Source organism: Oncorhynchus mykiss, chromosome 30, assembly GCF_057628025.1.
Source record: "Oncorhynchus mykiss isolate SJ-2025 chromosome 30, ASM5762802v1, whole genome shotgun sequence".
Lineage (NCBI taxonomy): Eukaryota > Metazoa > Chordata > Actinopteri > Salmoniformes > Salmonidae > Oncorhynchus > Oncorhynchus mykiss.
The window spans coordinates 9572501-9594295 of NC_143051.1; the positions used below are offsets into that span (position 1 = coordinate 9572501).

General features: G+C 43.1%; 1 protein-coding gene across 1 annotated transcript in view; it reads right to left on the minus strand.

Annotated features, from left to right (window-relative positions):
- The window catches only part of LOC110487888 (uncharacterized), a 61626-nt gene extending 41704 nt beyond the window's left edge, over nt 1-19922 (minus strand). The window contains exon 1 of the mRNA XM_090227472.1: nt 19308-19922. Within this exon, the coding sequence (XP_090083598.1) occupies nt 19308-19367 (60 nt within the window). The 5' untranslated portion in view covers nt 19368-19922. The remainder of the gene's footprint in view (nt 1-19307) is intronic.
- Between the last annotated feature and the right edge of the window lie 1873 nt (nt 19923-21795).

Sequence of the window (21795 nt, forward strand, 5' to 3'; positions counted from 1 at the left end):
CTGTGGTCGGTTAGGTCACAATACATTTTGGAAGGCTTTAGGTCAAAACGTTTGGGTTTGGGTTCAATCCAGACTGTTAGGCAAGTCAAAAAAATTGGCTGAAACAGAATGGAGCTTCCAACCTGAGTGGGTTGAGTCACTGACGTGGTCTTCCTGTCCGGGTTGGCATCCCCCCTCCCCCTTGGGTTTGTGCCGTGGGGGAGATCTTCGTGGCCTTGTCTCAGGATAGTAAGTTGGTGGTTGACGATATCCCTCTAGTCATGTGGGGGCTGTGCTTTGGCAAAGTGGGTGGGGTTATATCCTACCTGTTTGGCCCTGTCCGGGGGTATAGTTCAGATGGGGCCATAGTGTCTTCCGACCCCTCCTGTCTCTGCCTCCAGTATTTATGCGCCGGGGGGGGGGCTAGGGTCTCTCTCTCTCTCTGATCCAGAAAGCATCACACACACGTTGACAGGAATCACATTTGTCCGACATACAGTAATTGACTCAGTTGATCTATTCATCACAGACATACAGTAATCAGAATCACATTGACTCAGTTGATCTATTCATCACAGAAGTGATTCTAAAGAAGGATGCTCTAGCGACTCCTGTGGCGGGGCGGGCACAGTGCACGGTCGCTAGGTGTACGGCGTTTCCTCCGACACATTGGTGCAGCTAGCTTCCCGGGTTAAATGGACATTGTGTCAAGAAGCAGTGCGCGGCTTGGCTGGGTTGTATTTCGGAGGACACATGGCAGAGAGTTGCAGCGATGAGACAAGACTGTAACTACCAATTGGGGAGAAAAAAAGGGCTACATTTTTTTTTTTTTTAAGTAATATCCAGGGCATTTATTTTCTTAAATCACTATTTTTTATTTATTTTCTTAAATCACTGAACAAAACAGGCGCTTATTAGGGACCGGCTTCTATTGAGCCAGGCGTCTATTTTCTTAATGCAAACAGCTTTTGCTCATTTGCACAGTTAATTGTTTAATTCCAGCATTTACTTCCCGCATTTTAATACATTTCTATATTTCCTGCACCAATGTTTTATCAATTTGCTTACAGTGTCATGTTTCTTGTCTTGGGGTATGCCTCTATAAAAATAATAATAATAATAATAACAACATACATTTTCCTCTTTGGCAGTTGTTACTTCCGGGTGTCTGTACTCACCAAGTTGACTTGTTTAAGTGCTTGCCAGTTAGCTAGGAGTTCTCAGCTGTTGGCAGCCAATGGCTAGGAGTTCTCAGCTGTTGGCAGCCAATGGCTAGGAGTTCTCAGCTGTTGGCAGCCAATGGCTAGGAGTTCTCAGCTGTTGGCAGCCAATGGCTAGGAGTTCTCAGCTGTTGGCAGCCAATGGCTAGCAGTTCCCAGCTGTTGGCAGCCAATGGCTAGGAGTTCTCAGCTGTTGGCAGCCAATGGCTAGGAGTTCTCAGCTGTTGGCAGCCAATGGCTAGGAGTTCTCAGCTGTTGGCAGCCAATGGCTAGCAGTTTCTTACTTGCGATAAAAACAGATAATTGACAGTTTTTTTGAGTCATTACTGAATTATTAAATGTAACAAATCAAACATTAAACCTTGTAAACAAGTCACTTAGATCCCGTGTTTATTTGAAACAAGCTTTTATTTGGTGAAATGTGTTCCGTTGCCCGGCTATTAAAAGGGAAAGGCTGCTATTATCGACTCAGCGTTTCATTGAAGTTTTACAGTTAGTACCATTAGTATATTACGGTAAATATGTATATATTCCTGCTATCAGTCACCTTCAGCCCTGTTTCTATGTATATCCGCCTTTCACGCTGACACTCTTACACACACACACCACCACCACGCATACATCCACCCACCACTTATGCTGCTGGCATATGGTTTACTACTACTACCAACTGCTACTATTATAAATTCTGCTACCAGTCACGTTCTCCTAATCCCTGCCTACAGTACATGTACATATCTACCTCATTGTAAATTACTGCCACTGACCCTGTACGAACATTCTGAAAGACTTCACATCACTTGACTTGCTCTACATTTTGTTGTGTTACCAAGGTTACAGGTTACAGCCAAATTCAAAATGTATAACATTGTTGTTGTTTTTCTTTCCACCCATCTACACTCAATACCCCAAGACATTTATTGAAAATGAAATACAGAAATATCGAATTTACTTAAGTATTCACACCTCTGGGTCAATACACATTAGAATCACTTTTTGGCAGCAAAAAAAAAAAAAAAATATATATATATATATTATATCACAACTATTAAATAACACATATGGAATCATGTAGGAACCAAAAAAGCTAAATAAAAATATATTTTATATTTAAGATTCTTCAAAGTAGCCACCCTTTGTCTTGATCACAGCTTTGCACACTCTTGGCATTCTCTCAACCAGCTTCATGAGGAATACTTTTCCAACAGTCTTGAAGGAGTTAACAAATATGCTGAGCACTTGTTGGCTGCTTTTCCTTCACTCTGCGGTCCAACTCACCCCAAACCATCTCAATTGGGTTGAGGTCGGGTGATTGTGGAGGCCAGGTCATCTAATGCAGCACTCCCATCACTCTCCTTGGTCAAATAGCCCAAATAGTCATTGTCCTAAGCGCAAACCAGATGGGATGGCGTATCACTGTGGAATGCTGTTGTAGCCATGCTGGTTAAGTGTGCCTTGAATTCTAAATAAATCACTGACAGTGTCACTAGCAAAGCACCCCCACACCATCACACCTCCTCCTCCATGCTTCACGGTGTGAACCACACATGCAGTGATCTTCCGTTCACTGTGTCTCACAAAGTCACGGCGGTTTGAACCAAAAATCTCAAATTTGGACTCATCAGACCAAAGGACAGATTTCCACCGGTCTAATGTCCATTGCTCATGTTTCTTGCCCAAGCAAATCTCTTCTTATTATTGGTGTCCTTTAGTAGTGGTCTATTTTCAGCAATTCGATCATGAAGGCCTGAGCCACGCTGGCTCCTCTGAACAGTTGATGTTGGTGTGTATGTTACTCTTAAGCATTTATTTGGGGCTGCAATCTGAGGTGCAGTTAATTGCCAATTTCTGAGGCTGTTAACTCTAATGATCTGCAGCAGAGGTGCAGCAGAGGTAACGCTGAGTCTTCCTTTCCTGTGGCGGGCCTCATGAGAGACTGTTTCATCATAGCGCTTGATGGTTTTTGTGACTGCACTTAAAGAAATTACAAAGTTCTTGAAATGTTCCCGGATAGACTGACCTTCATGTCTTAAAATAATGATGGTCTGTCGTTTCTCTTTGCTTATTTGAGCTGTTCTAGTCACTTTTTAATAATTTTTTATTTAACCTTTATTTAACCAGGAAGGGCTCATTGAGATTTAAAATATATTTTTCAAGAGCGTCCTGGCCAAGATAGGCAGCACCAAGTCATTACAAAAATTACAGACAAACAACGTGAAAAACTACAAGTAATCTAGTAAAAACCATAGAATTCACGAGAGTATAACAAAATCAAAAACAGCAAATTAAAAACATTGACAGGTCAGGCAAATCAGTCTCAAAATCCTTCATCAGTGATTTAAAAATACCAATCGGGACAAGTTCTTCCAGTTTAAAAGTATTTTGTAAGGCTTTCCAAGACGATGGCACAGATTATTTGGAACAGTTTGCAGGATAAAGTCCAGCGAACGAAGACAGTACCCACCACATTTCTGAACAATAAAAATGGCCAAATAAAAAGGTAGTAAACCCAAAATGGCTTTGTAAATAAAAGTATACCAGTGACTGAGCCAACTAAGGCCAGCGAACCCTGGTATACAAAGTGCAGTGGTGCGTAAGGGTTTTGTAGTTTAAAATAAATCTCAAAGTGCCATGGTAAAGAGTGTCAATTGATCTCAAACACTGAGCGGAAGCATTCATATATAAAATATCCCCATAGTCTAGTAAAGGCATAAATGTAGCTGATACTAGTCTCCTTCTGGCTTCAAAAGAAAAACAGGCCTTATTCCTAAAATAAAATCCCATTTCAGCTTCAATTTGTTTGTAAGTTGTTGAATATGTCATTTAAAAGAGAGGCCGTCATCAATTAAAATTCCAAGATATTTATATGAGGTTACAACCTCAATCTCCTTGCCCATAATATGGACTTGGTCTTTTACCAAATAGAGCTATCTTCTGAATACCAACCCTACCATGTCACAACACAACTGATTGGCTCAAATGCATTACGAAGGAAAGAAACTCCACAAATGAACTTTTAACAAGGCACACCTGTTAATTGAAATGCATTCCAGGTGACTACCTCATGAAGCCTCTCCTCTCCTCTCTGTGTCGATACGTCTCTCCTTTCTCTGAGTCTATATGTCTCTCCTCTCTCTGAGTCTATACGTCTCTCCTCTCTTTGAGTCTATATGTCTCTCCTCTCTCTGAGTCTATACGTCTCTCCTCTCTCTGAGTCTAAATGTCTCTCCTCTCTCTGAGTCTATATGTCTCTCCTCTCTCTGAGTCTATACGTCTCTCCTCTCTCTGAGTCTATACGTCTCTCCTCTCTCTGAGTCTCGATGTCTCTCCTCTCTCTGAGTCTATACGTCTCTCCTCTCTCTGAGTCTATACGTCTCTCCTCTCTCTGAGTCTAAATGTCTCTCCTCGCTCTGAGTCGATACGTCTCTCCTTTCTCTGAGTCTAAATGTCTCTCCTCGCTCTGAGTCGATACGTCTCTCCTCTCTCTGAGTCTAAATGTCTCTCCTCTCTCTGAGTCTATACGTCTCTCCTCTCTCTGAGTCGATACGTCTCTCCTCTCTCTGAGTCGATACGTCTCTCCTCTCTCTGAGTCGATACGTCTCTCCTCTCTATGAGTCGATACGTCTCTCCTCTCTCTGAGTCGATACGTCTCTCCTCTCTCTGAGTCGATACGTCTCTCCTCTCTATGAGTCGATACGTCTCTCCTCTCTCTGAGTCGATACGTCTCTCCTCTCTCTGAGTCGATACGTCTCTCCTCTCTCTGAGTCGATACGTCTCTCCTCTCTCTGAGTCGATACGTCTCTCCTCTCTCTGAGTCGATACGTCTTTCCTCTCTCTGAGTCGATACGTCTCTCCTCTCTCTGAGTCGATACGTCTCTCCTCTCTCTGAGTCGATACGTCTCTCCTCTCTCTGAGTCGATACGTCTTTCCTCTCTCTGAGTCGATACGTCTCTCCTCTCTCTGAGTCGATACGTCTCTCCTCTCAATTCAATTTCAATTTAGGGACTTTATTGGCATGGGAAACATGTTTATATTGGCAAAGCAAGTGAAGTAGATAACAAACAAAAGTGAAATAAACAAAAATGAACAGTAGACATTACACTCACAAAAGTTCGAAAATAAAGACATTTCAAATGTCATATTATGTCTACAGTGCCTTGCGAAAGTATTCGGCCCCCTTGAACTTTGCGACCTTTTGCCACATTTCAGGCTTCAAACATAAAGATATAAAACTGTATTTTTTTGTGAAGAATCAACAACAAGTGGGACACAATCATGAAGTGGAACGACATTTATTGGATATTTCAAACTTTTTTAACAAATCAAAAACTGAAAAATTGTGCGTGCAAAATTATTCAGCCCCCTTAAGTTAATACTTTGTAGCGCCACCTTTTGCTGCGATTACAGCTGTAAGTCGCTTGGGGTATGTCTCTATCAGTTTTGCACATCGAGAGACTGACATTTTTTCCCATTCCTCCTTGCAAAACAGCTCGAGCTCAGTGAGGTTGGATGGAGAGCATTTGTGAAAAGCAGTTTTCAGTTCTTTCCACAGATTCTCGATTGGATTCAGGTCTGGACTTTGACTTGGCCATTCTAACGCCTGGATATGTTTATTTTTGAACCATTCCATTGTAGATTTTGCTTTATGTTTTGGATCATTGTCTTGTTGGAAGACAAATCTCCGTCCCAGTCTCAGGTCTTTTGCAGACTCCATCAGGTTTTCTTCCAGAATGGTCCTGTATTTGGCTCCATCCATCTTCCCATCAATTTTAACCATCTTCCCTGTCCCTGCTGAAGAAAAGCAGGCCCAAACCATGATGCTGCCACCACCATGTTTGACAGTGGGGATGGTGTGTTCAGGGTGATGAGCTGTGTTGCTTTTACGGCAAACATAACGTTTTGCATTGTTGCCAAAAAGTTCAATTTTGTTTTCATCTGACCAGAGCACCTTCTTCCACATGTTTGGTGTGTCTCCCAGGTGGCTTGTGGCAAACTTTAAACGACACTTTTTATGGATATCTTTAAGAAATGGCTTTCTTCTTGCCACTCTTCCATAAAGGCCAGATTTGTGCAATATACGACTGATTGTTGTCCTATGGACAGAGTCTCCCACCTCAGCTGTAGATCTCTGCAGTTCATCCAGAGTGATCATGGGCCTCTTGGCTGCATCTCTGATCAGTCTTCTCCTTGTATGAGCTGAAAGTTTAGAGGGACGGCCAGGTCTTGGTAGATTTGCAGTGGTCTGATACTCCTTCCATTTCAATATTATCGCTTGCACAGTGCTCCTTGGGATGTTTAAAGCTTGGGAAATCTTTTTGTATCCAAGTCCAGCTTTAAACTTCTTCACAACAGTATCTCGGACCTGCCTGGTGTGTTCCTTGTTCTTCATGATGCTCTCTGCGCTTTTAACGGACCTCTGAGACTATCACAGTGCAGGTGCATTTATACGGAGACTTGATTACACACAGGTGGATTGTATTTATCATCATTAGTCATTTAGGTCAACATTGGATCATTCAGAGATCCTCACTGAACTTCTGGAGAGAGTTTGCTGCACTGAAAGTAAAGGGGCTGAATAATTTTGCACGCCCAATTTTTCAGTTTTTGATTTGTTAAAAAAGTTTGAAATATCCAATAAATGTCGTTCCATTTCATGATTGTGTCCCACTTGTTGTTGATTCTTCACAAAAAAATACAGTTTTATTTCTTTATGTTTGAAGCCTGAAATGTGGCAAAAGGTCGCAAAGTTCAAGGGGGCCGAATACTTTCGCAAGGCACTGTATATACAGTGTTGTATCGATGTGCAAATAGGGAAAATAAATCAACATAAATATGGGTTGTATTTACAGTGGTGTTTGTTCTTCACTGGTTGCCCTTTTCTAGTGGCAACAGGTCACAAATCTTGCTGCTGTGATGTCACACACTGTGGTATTTCACCCAGTAGATATGGGAGTTTATCAAAATTGGGTTTGTTTTTAGAATTCTTTGTGGATCTGTGTAATCTGAATGGGAAATATGTGTCTCTAATATGGTCATACATTTGGCAGGAGGTTAGGAAGTGCAGCTCAAACAATATCATACACGTCTCTGTGGCCTGAACCCCTGCTGGTTGAGATTAGGGGTAATCCAGAACTGTTGGGATGAAACATTATGAATGAATTACCTGCTGCTGCTGAGACAGATAGGGTGAGGTTGGGGGTGTGTGTGTGTGAGGAGCCTGAAAGTAATGACAAACTGCACGCAGTGTGTGTGTGTTCATGCATTTTGTATATTGTATCAACCTCCTCAAACACACAGACATCGATGACAAATACACACACACACACAGACACACACACACACACACCGATCACTAGCTTCAGTAGCACATTCAGCCTGCATGCGCCTTTGACAGAACCATTTAAAGAGCTTTGGTTCAAAGGTTAACGAGGGCATTCACCAAGCAGACAGCTTCGTCAGCTGCCATTTTGCTTTGCTTTAAAGCACATAAATCTATACTGAGCATAGCAAACATTAGGAACAGCTTCATAATGTTGACTTCCACCTTCACCCCCTCCCTCGTCCCCTCTAGAACTGCCTCAATTCATCGGGGCATGGATTGTGCAAGGTGTCGAAAGAGTGTTTCGCTGGGATGCTGGCCCACACTGACTGCAAAGAAATGTGTCCATAGTTGAGTCAAGTTGTCTCGATGTCCTTTGTGTGGTGGACCATTCTTGATACACACTGAAAACTGTTGAGCGTGGAAAAACCCAGCAGCGTTGCAGTTCTTGACACACAAACCGGTGTGCCTGGCACCTAACACCAAACCCCATTCAAAAGCACTTCAATCTTTTGTCTTGCCCATTCAGCCTCTGAATGGTATACATACACAATCCGAGTCTCAATCGTCTATGTCATCCCTTTTATACTATGGCTATAATTTAACACATTAACCTCCAGAAATGTGTCCATTTACCTCCAGAAATGTGTCCATTTACCTCCAGAAATGTGTCCATTTACCTCCAGAAATGTGTCCATTTACCTCCAGAAATGTGTCCATTAACCTCCAGAAATGTGTCCATTTACCTCTAGAAATGTGTCCATTAACCTCCAGAATTGTGTCCATTTACCTCTAGAAATGTGTCCATTAACCTCTAGAAATGTGTCCATTTACCTCTAGAAATGTGTCCATTAACCTCTAGAAATGTGTCCATTAACCTCTAGAAATGTGTCCATCATCCACTGAAGTAGCTAGCAAGTTTACTAGCTAGCTACAGGTGTTGCCTTGGTAACAAAACAAACAGACTTACTAGTTTAGCTGACCAAACCATCGGTTCTAGCATGCTATTATGACAATCGAATTCAACAATGCTAATAACGTTTTCAATTTAACTTTTGCTTTGAAAAGCAGCACAAAACATTTAACATGTAAGAATGGACTAAAGCCATCGAATTCTACCGATATACCGTGCATTAAATATACCGTGCATTAAATATACCGTGCATTAAATATACCGTGCATTGATCTTCACCTAATGATAAGGAATTTCCCTCGACCACACCCACAAATTGTGGAAAACAAAGATTATTTCCTATTGACCCCCATTGTAACAGAGCCGACATCATCGTCTACCCAGTGTCCAAGTAGTCTAAATGGCGCTATGTGTGTGGAAAACATTTCATCACAAGGTAAGACTTTTAACTTGTTTAGTACAGGGCCTTTGTAACTCCACTCCTTACTTGTAGCTGTTTAGTCCGTTTGTTTGTGTCGTTGTATTCTTGGCTAGCTTAATGTTGTGGTCGGTAGCTAGCTAGCACTCACTCACTCATGTGGCTGTTAGCATCGTTATGAAAAGGGGCATGAGGGAAGCCCTACAATAACGTTTTTCTAAGTAGTGAGAACGCCCGGGAGCAGGTAATGTTGAAAAGTCATCTTTAAACATGTTGTACTTTTCTTAAATGTAGTTTTGTAACTGACTAAAACAAGTAGACAACAATAAATTGCATTTGAAAAAGGTAACCTAGGTAACCACAGTGTTACGGAGTCTAGTTGATAGGTATTCGACTACCTGGACTTTTCCCCAGACTCCACGTGTAGGGATTTGTACAATGCATAACAAGGCTATTGAACTTGACATTGGTGTCTGTCTCTATTCCTTTATCCAACATATCATATTGAAACACACAGGTTATTTTCCCCACAGGCGGGCAGGGCCGCGACGTTCTATCTAATACTGACTGGGAAATAATGCATGCTCTAGAATGCCCTTCAAACTAATCAGAAACGAGAATTCAACAATGCCATCGTCTGAATTGGAATATTGCACACTTAGGTTTTAAAAGCAATATTAAACATGTATCTCTTTCTTGTTTGTTTAAAGGTTAAGGTTTCCATGGTGACAAAAGTATAGTGGATGAACATGGTTCTTAATGAGGATAAGACAGTGGTTCCACCTGATGGTTCTTAATGAGGATAAGCCAGTGGTTATTAGCATGTTTTAACCACTCCTATATAAATGTTAGATTATCAGACACTCAACAAGAAGGTCTGATTTCATTATTACTGAAACAGGATCCAGGTGGTCAATCTAAAGATCCAGTGCATAGAACTAACAAAAATGTATTGTCAGATATTATTCATCCTAATCAGACAGTTGTTTTGCATAGACAATACATTGGAGATAATATAAGACCAGTACTGGAAACAATAGAACACTATGAACTATCTGGGAAACCAGGCCTGGTATTCATAGCCGACTTTGAAAAGGCCTTTGATAAAGTACGACTGGAGTTTATACATAAATACCTGGAATATTTCCATTTTGGGAGAATCTCTTATAAAATGGGTTAAAGTCATGTATAGTAAACCCATGGTGTAAAACAGGAAATAATGGCTACTTCTCAGAAAGAATTAAACTATCAAGAGGAGTAAAACAAGGTTGTCCACTGTCAGCATATATATTTATTATTGCCATTGAAATGTTAGCTAATAAAATCCGATCCACCAATAATATTAAGGGCCTAGAAATCCAGGGCTCAAAAACAAAGGTGTCATTGTACGCTGATGATTCATGTTTTCTTTTAAGCCTCATAGAGGATCTTGATACTTTTGCTAACCTCTCTGGATTACAACTAAATTATGAGTGTTCTATATTATGTATTGAATCATTTAAAAAAATGCTACTTTTACATTACTGTGTAGTTTACCAATAAAATGGTCTGACGGGGATGTGGACATACTCGCCATTCATATCCCGAAAGAAAGAAATTATCTCACAACAAAAGGCCAGCATTCTGGAGTCGCCTCTTCACTGTTGGCGTTGAGACTGGTGTTTTGCGGGTACTATTTAATGAAGCTGCCAGTTGAGGACTTGTGAGGCGTCTGTTTCTCAAACTAGACACTCTAATGTACTTGTCCTCTTGCTCAGTTGTGCACCGGGGCTTCCCACTCCTCTTTCTATTCTGGTTAGGGCCAGTTTGCGCTGTTCTGTGAAGGGAGTAGTACACAGCGTTGTACAAGATCTTCAGTTTCTTGCATGGAATAGCCCTTATTTCTCAGAACAAGAATCAAATCAAATCAAATGTATTTATATAGTCCTTTGTACATCAACTGATATCTCAAAGTGCTGTACAGAAACTCAGCCTAGAACCCCTGACGAGTTTCAGAAGAAAGTTATTTGTTTCTGGCGTGTATGTGTATGTACGTATATATATATATATAAATATATATTTACCCAAAAAATATATGAGGGATAGGAAATTATGCTGACAATTACATTGATGGATGGAAGCTACAATCTAGCTGCAATTTTAAAACTGATCTACCCGCTAAAACAATTTAAAAAACAACAGAGACTGTGGTTCCACCTAATTCCACCTCTTTAGCGGAAGGTTCTGGTGACCTGCAGCATACTGTATTTAACACGCTATATAACAGTACATACACCTGACATATAGTAACATAGACAACACAGTAGGTGATATCTGTATCTACAAGCACACGGTAATCTGTGTTCAGACTGGATATTTTCGTCCAGACGTGATCCTTCTCTAGTAAGGAAGGAGGGAGAGGTGAGAGATATGTACTGAGGGAGAGCTAGATTGAGAATGAGAGATGTAAATATGGAGGGAGGGAGGGAGGGAGGGAGGGCTAGATTGAGAATGAGAGATGTAAATATGGAGGGAGGGAGGGAGGGAGGGAGGGAGGGAGGGAGGGAGGGATGGATGGATGGAAAGAGACGGTTGTAGCATGTGCTTCTGACCTCGTTCACTCCTCTGTCGGTAGACTGGCTAAATTATTCAAAAACACACGTGCATACTGACACACACAACACAGCGTTCCGCACAGAAAGTCCCCCCTCCTCAGACAAAGCTCCAAGGCCGGATCTATAAATACACACTTCCTGTGTCCAGCACATAACCCCACGACATATCAACACACACACACACACACACACACACACACACACACACACACACACACACACACACACACACACACACACACACACACACTGCTGGGGAGCTGAATTCCAGAATTCCCAACAGGGTGGATCGGATTTCTGGTAGCATGACCACGCCCATCCGGTCTCCTCCTTAACCTAATCACCAGGATTGCTACGGAAACGACAGACAGTCTGTCTTTCTGTCTGTCTGTCTGTCTCTATCAGGCTAATATACTTTATTATTTGAAGCCTGTATGTTTTATTTTATATTACCTTGCTTCAAAGTAGCCTATAGGAAAAACCTGACCATGGAAACGCAGAGGGAATCATTTTATAGTTTCAAATTTGGGGAAGCGTAACAATTTATCCTACAATTTATTTCTACCTTTCTGAGTGCCAGTTATTATTTTCATCCCTATTCCCTTCCGCTAGTCTCACACCCTATCTCCTTTCCCCATCCCCTAGTCTCACACCCTATCTCCTTTCCCCATCCCCTAGTCTCACACCCTATCTCCTTTCCCCATCCCCTAGTCTCACACCCTATCTCCTTTCCCCATCTCCTAGTCTCACACCCTATCTCCTTTCCCCATCCCCTAGTCTCACACCCTATCTCCTTTCCCCATCCCCTAGTCTCACACCCTATCTCCTTTCCCCATCCCCTAGTCTCACACCCTATCAAAACAAAAGTACTCTTTTCTCTGTATACATCAATGATGTTGCTTTTGCTGCGGGAGATTCCTTGATCCACCTCTACGCAGACGACACCATTCTGTATACTTCTGGCCCTTCTTTGGACACTGTGTTAACAAACCTCCAAACGAGCTTCAATGCCATACAACACTCCTCCAACTGCTCATAAACACTAGTAAAACTAAATGCATGCTCTTCAACCGTTCGCTGCCCGCACCTGCCTGCCCGACTAGCATCACTACTCTGGACGGTTCTGACTTAGAATATGTGGACAACTAAAACTACCTAGGTGTCTGGCTAGACTGTAAACTCTCCTTCCAAACCAATATTAAGGATGTCCAATCCAAAATTAAATCTAAAAATAGGTTTCCTATTTCGTAACAAAGCCTCCATCACTCACGCTGCCAAACATACCCTCGTAAAACTGACTATCCTACCGATCCTTGACTTCGGCGATGTCATTTACAAAATAGCCTCCAACACTCTACTCAGCAAACTGGACGCAGTCTATCACAGTGCCATCCATTTTGTCACCAAAGCCTCATATGCCACCCACCACTGCGACCTGTATGCTCTCGTCAGCTGGCCCTCGCTACATATTTGTCGCCAAACCCACTGGCTGCAGGTCATCTATAAGTCTTTGCTAGGTAAAGCTCCGCCTTATCTCAGCTCACTGGTCACCATAACAGCACCCACCCGTAGCACGCGCTCCAGCAGGTATATCTCACTGGTCATCCCCAAAGTCCTTTGGCCGCCTTTCCTTCCAGTTATCTGCTGCCAATGACTGGAACGAATTGCAAAAAATGGCTGAAATTGGACTTATATCTCCCTCAATAACTTTAGGCATCAGCTATCTGAGCAGCTTACCGATCGCTGCAGCTGTACACATCCCATCTGTAAATAGCCCATCCAACTACCTACCTACCTCATCCCCATTTTGTTTTTATTTACTTTTTATTTGCTATTTTGCATACCAGTATTTCTACTTGCACATCATCATCTGCACATCTATCACACCAGTGTTCATTTTATAAATTGTAATTACTTCTCTACTATGACATATTTATTGCCTTAACTCCTTACTCCATTTGCACACACTGTGTATAGATTTTTCTATTGTATTATTGACTGTACGTTTGTTTATACCACGTGTAACTCTGTGTTGTTGTTTTTTGTCACACTGCTTTGCTTTATCTTGGCCAGATCACAGTTGCAAATGAGAACTTGCCTACCTGGTTTAATAAAGGTGAAATTAAAAAATTAAAAATCTCCTAGTCTCGCACCCAATCCATTATTTTTGGCCGGCTAAGGAGTATTGGGGTCTCTGAGGGGCCTTTGGCCTGGTTTGCTAACTACCTCTCTCAAAGAGTGTAATGTGTAAAATCAGAACATCTGCTGCAACTGGCTGGCACCAAGGGATTACCCCAAGGCTCGATGCTAGGCCCCACGCTCTTCTCAATTTACATCAACAACAAAGCTCAGGCAGTAGGAAGCTCTCTAATCCATTTAGATGCAGATGATAGTCTCATAATCCGCTGACCCCTCCCTGGATTTTGTGTTAAACGCTCTACAACAAAGCGTTCTTAGTGTCCAACAAGCTTTCTCTGCCCTTAACCTTGTTCTGAACACCTCCAAAACAAAAGTTAGTATGGCTTGCTAAGAAGCCTCAGACTTACACCCTATCCCCTAGTCTCACACCCTATCCCCTTCGTAGTCTCACACCCTATCCCCTCCCTAGTCTCACAGTCTATCCCTTTCCCCTAGCCTCACACCCTATCCCCTCCCCATAGCCTCACACCCTATCCCCCCCCTAGTCTCACACCCTATCCCCTTCCCCCTAGTCTCACACTCTATCCCCTTCCCCTATCCCCTTCCCCCTAGTCTCACACTCTATCCCTTTCCGCCTAATCTCACACCCTATCCCCTTCCCCCTAGTCTCACACCCTATCCCCTTCCCCCTAGTCTCACACCCTATCCCCTTCCCCCTAGTCTCACACCCTATCCCCTTCCCCCTAGTCTCACACTCTATCCCTTTCCGCCTAATCTCATACCCTATCCCCTTCCCCCTAGTCTCACACCCTATCCCCTTCCCCCTAGTCTCACACCCCATCCCCTTCCCCCTAGTCTCACACCCCATCCCCTCCCCCCTAGTCTCACACTCTATCCCTTCCTCCATAGCCCGTTCTATTTCAGTATTAATTAGGTCTGAAAGAACTGGCTAGGTGTAGGTAACATGGTGATGTCATACCTTCACTAAGCATATAGGAGAAGAGACATTATGCTGGTGTTTCTCCTGGACCTTGGGGTCCATCTGACCAGACAGTCCCCCCTTTGTTTTTCTGCCCTGCACTATCACACCTGATTCAACAAAACCCTTTAACACCAAACCTTTGGTTAGTTGCCTCAGGTGTGACAGGCCAGTGTAGGTATGGAACAAAGAAGTGGACTGTCTGTCTGGTGGTCCCTTAGGAGGGGTTTGGGAAAGACTGGTTCCACCTATTCAGAGCTGTTATATGTTACTACTACAACCGGGGTAAGGGAAGCCAAGGGGGAGGAGCTAGACTAGAGGTAGAGAGTAGGGTGGAGCCATCATCATTACTTGTTCTCAGGCCAGGCTCAATAGACTTAGACACAAAAACAATAACATAACACACTATACCAGTCAAAAGTTTGGACACAACCCATTCAAGGGTTTTTCTTTATTTTTACTATTTTCTACATTGTAGAATAATAGTGAAGACATCAAAACTCTGAAATAACACATATGGAATCATGTAGTAACCAAAAAAGTGTTAAACAAATCAAAATATATTTTATATGAGATTCTTCAAAGTAGCCACCCTTTGCCTTGATGACAGCTTTGCACACTCTTGGCATTCTCTCAAACAGCTTCATGAGGAATGCTTTTCCAACAGTCTTGAAGAAGTTCCCACATATGCTGAGCACTTGTTGGCTGCTTTTCCTTCACTCTGCGGTCCAACTCATTGCAAACCATCTCAAGTGGGTTGCGGTCAGGTGATTGTGAAGGCCAGGTCATCTGATGCAGCACTCCATCACTCTGGCCCAGCCAAAGCCCAGACTTGAACCTGATAGAACATCTCTGAAGAGACATGAAAATAGCTGTGCAGCGACATTCCCCATTCAACTTGACAGAGCTTTAGATGATCTGCAGAGAAGAATGGGAGAAACTCCCTAAATGTTTTACTTTTTTTATTTTACCTTTATTTAACCAGGTAGGCTAGTTGAGAACAAGTTCTCATTTGCATCTGCGACCTGGCCAAGATAAAGCATAGCAATTCGACACATACAACAACACAGAGTTACACATGGAGTAAAACAAACATACAGTCAATAATACAGTAGAACAAAAGAAAACAAAAAGTCTATATACAGTGAGTGAGAATGAGGTAAGTTAAGGGAGATAAGGAAATAAATAGGCCATGGTGGCGAAGTAATTACAATATAGCAATTAAACACTGTGCAGAAGATGAATGTGCAAGTAGAGATACTGGGTTGCAAAGGAGCAAGATAAATAAATAAATACAGTATGGGGATGAGGTAGGTAGTTAGATGGGCTGTTTACAGATGGGCTATGTACAGGTGCAGTGATCTGTGAGCTGCTCTGACAGCTGGCGCTTAAAGCTAGTGAGGGAGATGTGAGTCTCCAGCTTCAGAGATTTTTGCAGTTCGTTCCAGTCATTGGCAGCAGAGAACTGAAAAGAAAGGCGGCCAAAGGAAGAGTTGGCTTTGGGGGTGACCAGTGAGATATACCTGCTGGAGCGCGTGCTATGAGTGGGTGCTATGGTAACCAGTGAGCTGAGATAAGGCGGGGCTTTACCTAGCAGAGACTTGTAGATAACCTGTAGCCAGTGGGTTTGGCGACGAGTATGAAGCGAGGGCCAACCAACGAGAGCGTACAGGTCGCAATGGTGGGTAGTATATGGGGCTTTGGTGACAAAACGGATGGCACTGTGATAGACTGCATCCAATTTGCTGAGTAGAATGTTGGAGGCTATTTTATAGATGACATCACCGAAGTTGAGATACAGGTGTGCAAAGGAAGTAGCGTCATACCAAAGAAGAATTGAGGCTGTAATCTCTGCCAAAGTACTGAGTAAAGGGTCTGAATACTTTATCTTTAATACATTGGAGAGAAAAAAATTGAATCTGTTTTTTGCTATGTCATTATGGGGTATTGTGATGTCATTATGGGGTATTGTGATGTCATTGTGGGGTATTGTGATGTCATTGTGGGGTATTGTGATGTCATTATGGAGTATTATGTGTAGATTGATGATGTATTTATAAAATCCATTTTAGATTACAGCCTTAATGTATATATGTAGAAAATGTCAAATAGTCTGAATGCACTGTACATACAGACCTACATATATACCTACTGTATGGTATAACAGAGTTCCAAATATGAACTGAGAGATGTTTCATTTCCTATTACTGCAGTGGAACTAACTCCAACCCTGAACAATGTATACTAGGCTACATAGTGTAGTATAGTGATGGGAAAAATCCCAAGCCTGTTCATTTTATTGTTTATTTCACTTACGTTTATTATCTACTTCACTTGCTTTGGCAATGTTAACACATGTTTTCCATACCAATAAAACCCTTTGAATTGTAATTGAACTGAGAGGAGAGACACAGAGACAGAGAGAGACAGATATCACAGCAGCAAGATTTGTGACCTGTTGCCACAAGAAAAGGGCAACCAGTGAAGAACAAACACCATTGTAAATACAACCCATATTTATGCTGATTTATTTTCCCTTTTGTACTTTAACTATTTGCACATCATTACAACACTGTATATAGACATAATGACATTTGAAATGTCTTTATTCTTTTGGAACTTCTGTGAGTGTAATGTTTACTGTTAATTTTTTATTGTTTATTATCTACCTCACTTGCTTTGGCAATGTTAGCATATGTTTCCCATACCAGTAAAGCCCCTTAAAATGAATTGAAATTGAATTGCAATAGAGAGACTGCCCTTAAAAGAGTGAGAGGGACCCACTTCCTGTGTCAAATTGCCTCTGACATTCCACACACTCTCTCTATCCCCCTCTCTCTCTCTCTCTCACTATTTTCTCCTCCCTCCTTTGCTCTCTATGGGGGGCTTTGTCTACTATTTCAGGCACAAGAAACTGATTCATTCCCCGAACCAAACATGATCCTCAAAAACACCCAACTTCTCTCTCTCTCTCACACACACCATAAAAGTGCTCTCTCGTTTCATACACGCCACAAAAAAAGCTAGCACACAAACCCTGGCAGACACACACACACAGAGACTGTGGGAAAATCAGGCTTCATCTAAAACCCTGGTACGAATAGATAGGCGCACACACACACACACACACACACACACACACACAGTCTCTGTGGGATGCAGCAGATGTATGTGGGACAATCTGGCTTCATCTAAACTTACACGGCAGGAAATGAAATCACAGCCTCATATCATAGGAAATAAATACCAACGCAGACCATGCACTGAGGCTGGAACCAGGACACACACACACACACACACACGACCTGTCAGTCACTGGAGGCAGCAAAAGATCTGAGCAAGTATGCCAATCTGTGTGTGAGTGCCTTTTGAAGTGTGTATGTCAGTGTCCCCAGGGCAGGGCTGTCTGGGGTTACTGAGCATTCCGGAGACCACTGATGTGTGTGTGATGTTACCTGTGCCAGCATGAGACACACCTGCCTCCATCTGTGCGGTTTTCTATGACTCTGTGTGTGTGTGTGTGTGTGTCTCATCAGGGTCAGATTAGAGGGAGGCAGATCTTTGGCAGACAACAGCACCAACTGACCCAGTATGTGCCTGTTGGAGAATCTCAATTGCATCCTCTCTCCTTCTCAAAAACAACAAAGTTAAACATTGTGTTTTTATTTTTTAACTTTATTTAACTAGGCAAGTCAATTCAGAACAAATTCTTATTTTCAATGACGGCCTAGGAACAGTGGGTTAACTGCCTTGTTCTGGGGCAGAACGAAAGATTTGTACCTTGTCAGCTCGGGGATTCTATCTAGAAACCTTTGCTGTGTGTGACCTCTATACTCCAGCAGATCTGACCACATAGAGAATAGGAGGTAGAGCTACATAATGATATTTTTTAGGCAATTGTGTGTTTTACCATTTTAAGACAATAGCACTTTTGCACCCAAGATGGACTGTGGGCTATATGACGACTTGTGCTATCCTACTAAGACCACAACGATCTCTTCTGGTATGGAGGATAAATTAGCACGGAGCTGGTGAGGGGGTGCTGGAGCACCGGTTGGTTCCAGGAGACTCAAGCATTCCTAACAGTTCGCTTAGTCGCGATTCCCGATGACATCATTCCCATCCATCGCGCACCGCATGGCGTTTCCCCTGCCCCACCCCTTCTTCACACCCCCCGGTTACCGGAGAAGCCCCGGGGTCTCTCACCCATCCTCAACGGACAGGCCCCCGTTTACTCCAGGCCGGCCCTCACCTCAGTATCTGAGAGACACCCACACCCGTACATATACACAGGGCAACCAATCGAAACCCTACTGCAGAAGCCTAAAAAGGCTCGAGCTGAATTACCGGGGGATGGATGTGAGTTAGCGAAGCAGACGCCACAAGAGCAGTTCACCGAACAGCCCATAATAACCTTGATCACCCCCAGTGTCTGAGACACAAAGACCCGGGAGAGACACGGGAGTCACGGGCGGCTCGCGACCAAATATGGGTCGAGTCCAAGATTTACTACCGACCACTATGCCCCCATAGACCACCGAGCAGCACACACACACACACACACACACACAGACTGCTACCTTATTAACCACGAGCAACACACATGTCTAAGTCATAGCCTATCAATACCCTATGCTATGGAAACCTAGATTCCGGTTTTCCCAGTCCATCGAAGTGATTAATCGGTAGAAATGGAACAATACTTCAATAGAATACACAAAGGACCCGGCAGTCTCGTGCCCTTACCAGCGCGGAGTGAACGAGCAGCGCCGCGATGAGCGCCACGAAACAAGGCGGCAGCTTCATGCTGTGGCCGGGGGGCGCTAGCCTTCACGGGGAAAACAAAAGCGCTTCTCTCCTCTCTCCGTATTCGGTAGGCAGTAGTCTCCAACTTCAGAGCGGACCACCCCTCCTCGCGAACATCCGTCTGGCGTTTTATTAATCCGTCTCGGTAAAACGCTAACCCGCGTGTATCCTCTCTGGTAATGGAACTAGGTTTAAAACGACGGGAGATTCCTTCTTCCTGCAAGGGAGCCCCTATTGTCTTTATTTCCTTTAGTCCCTCTCTTTTGGACTTTATGTGCTCGAGACCTGATAGATGTACTACCAGGAGACGCCAGCCCTATGCTCTCTGATGTTCCGTTTGGCTACGCGCGTCGGCCTGGGAGAGGGTTTTCACTATAGTTACCCCAGCCACAAAGTTCAAATGGTCAATATCGTAAAACTACATGAAAACAAAAATGTGCTTTTTGGCCTTAATTTAAGGTTAGGGTTCGGCATAAGGTTCGCAGTGTGGTGATGTTTAAAATAACCCATTTAAGAGTAACTGTAGAAATAGGCGGGGTTCATGACTTTGTGGCTGTGGTAACTAGGGACGAGCCTGGGAGAGTCAGTATGGCAGGAGGAGGTTGTGTGTGTGTGTGTGTGTGTATTGGGGGGGTCTCCTCTGGTGGGCGAGGCGAGGGTGCCCCCTGCAGCCCCGAATAGGCACCCTCAGGCTGTTCCATCACCGCCCCTGACACACACACCTCCCAACGAAACCCCAACCGGGGCGGGGGTAGGGCACCATACCACACTGCAGGGGACATTGGACGCAGCGCCAGGCGGTTGTAGTGGGCATGTCTATGTTCACTGGGTCTCGGGTGTGCCCAAGACCCCCCAGACCATCTGGCTACTGGCCCCGTTTTCCAACCGAACAATAATAACCCGAGTCAGAGGACTTTCACACCAACATATCAACTAATTCTAGTCAAAACTGGGTCGCGTTCAGTAGCCTATACCATTTTTTTTTAAAAAACGTTCAACAATTTGAATTTGCCCAATGCAGGAAGGTATGTTGCCTATACTCTACCTTTGAATGATGACCCAGATGGATCTCTTTTCCCATTCCATCATATCGAGGTGAACTGACATTAGCCTATCATTATTAGGCTTATTGGGAATGTGAGGGTACATTCCCATGAGACCTCCCCCTCTCCAGCCATTTTGTGTCACCTGTCCTTTGAACACAGAACAGTTGAGCAAGGGAAGGAAAGGAGGCAGAGGACACTTTCTATTGAAACACAAATCTGATAAATAAACCGATTGTCTACAGGAGTGTCTTTTGATTTAATGGTTTGGTTAAATATTTACCAAATAGTTGTACAAATGACCAATTTAAAATTAAAAGTAGGCCTATTAGAAAACACCACAATTAGGCCAATACAAAAGTCTTTCCAGATTCCCTTACCCTAATACAAAGTAGCCTCAAGTCTGGAATTGTTGGTGTTTTTTTTCCCTCCAATTGGTCTTTTGACCAATCAGATCAGCTCTTTTGCCAATAATTGGGCAAAAGATCAGAATTGGTCTGCCTGTGTAAACGCAGCCGTATAAACCCACCAGTCTGGCTTTAAGACCTACCAGTCTGAAAAAAATATATATATTCCCTTCTTGGGGGACAATAAAACTCAACTATTGTATAGGCTTATTAGCTAGATCTGTTTTTATCATGATAGAATAATTAAATCACTCTGCAATGTAGCATAGTGGTTAGAGCGTTGGACAAGTAACTGAAAGGTTGCAAGATTGAATCCCCGAGCTGACAAGGTAAAAATCTGTCGTTCTGCTCCTGAACAAGGCAGTTAACCCACTGTTCCTAGACCAGTTAACCCACCGTTCCTAGGCCAGTTAACCCACTGTTCCTAGACCAGTTAACCCACCGTTCCTAGGCCAGTTAACCCACCGTTCCTAGGCCAGTTAACCCACCGTTCCTAGACCAGTTAACCCACTGTTCCTAGACCAGTTAACCCACTGTTCCTAGACCAGTTAACCCACTGTTCCTAGACCAGTTAACCCACTGTTCCTAGACCAGTTAACTCACTGTTCCTAGACCAGTTAACCCACTGTTCCTAGACCAGTTAACCCACTGTTCCTAGACCAATTAACCCACTGCTCCTAGACCAGTTAACCCACTGTTCCTAGGCCATCATTGAAAATAAGATTTTTTTCTTAACTGACTTGTCAAGTTAAATAACTCTTAAAATGATCAGACCAATCAATAATTTGAGCTAATGAATCAGCCTAATGTCACTAGCTGGCAACTGCGTATCACAATCATTGTGATACAACCACTGCTTTTAACCAGGGGAGGTGACCGAATATAAACAGTGTAGCTATTCCCCCCGCAAGGCAATCAAACAAGCTAAGCGTCAGTATAGAGACAAAGTAGAGTCGCAATTCAACGGCTCAGACAGGT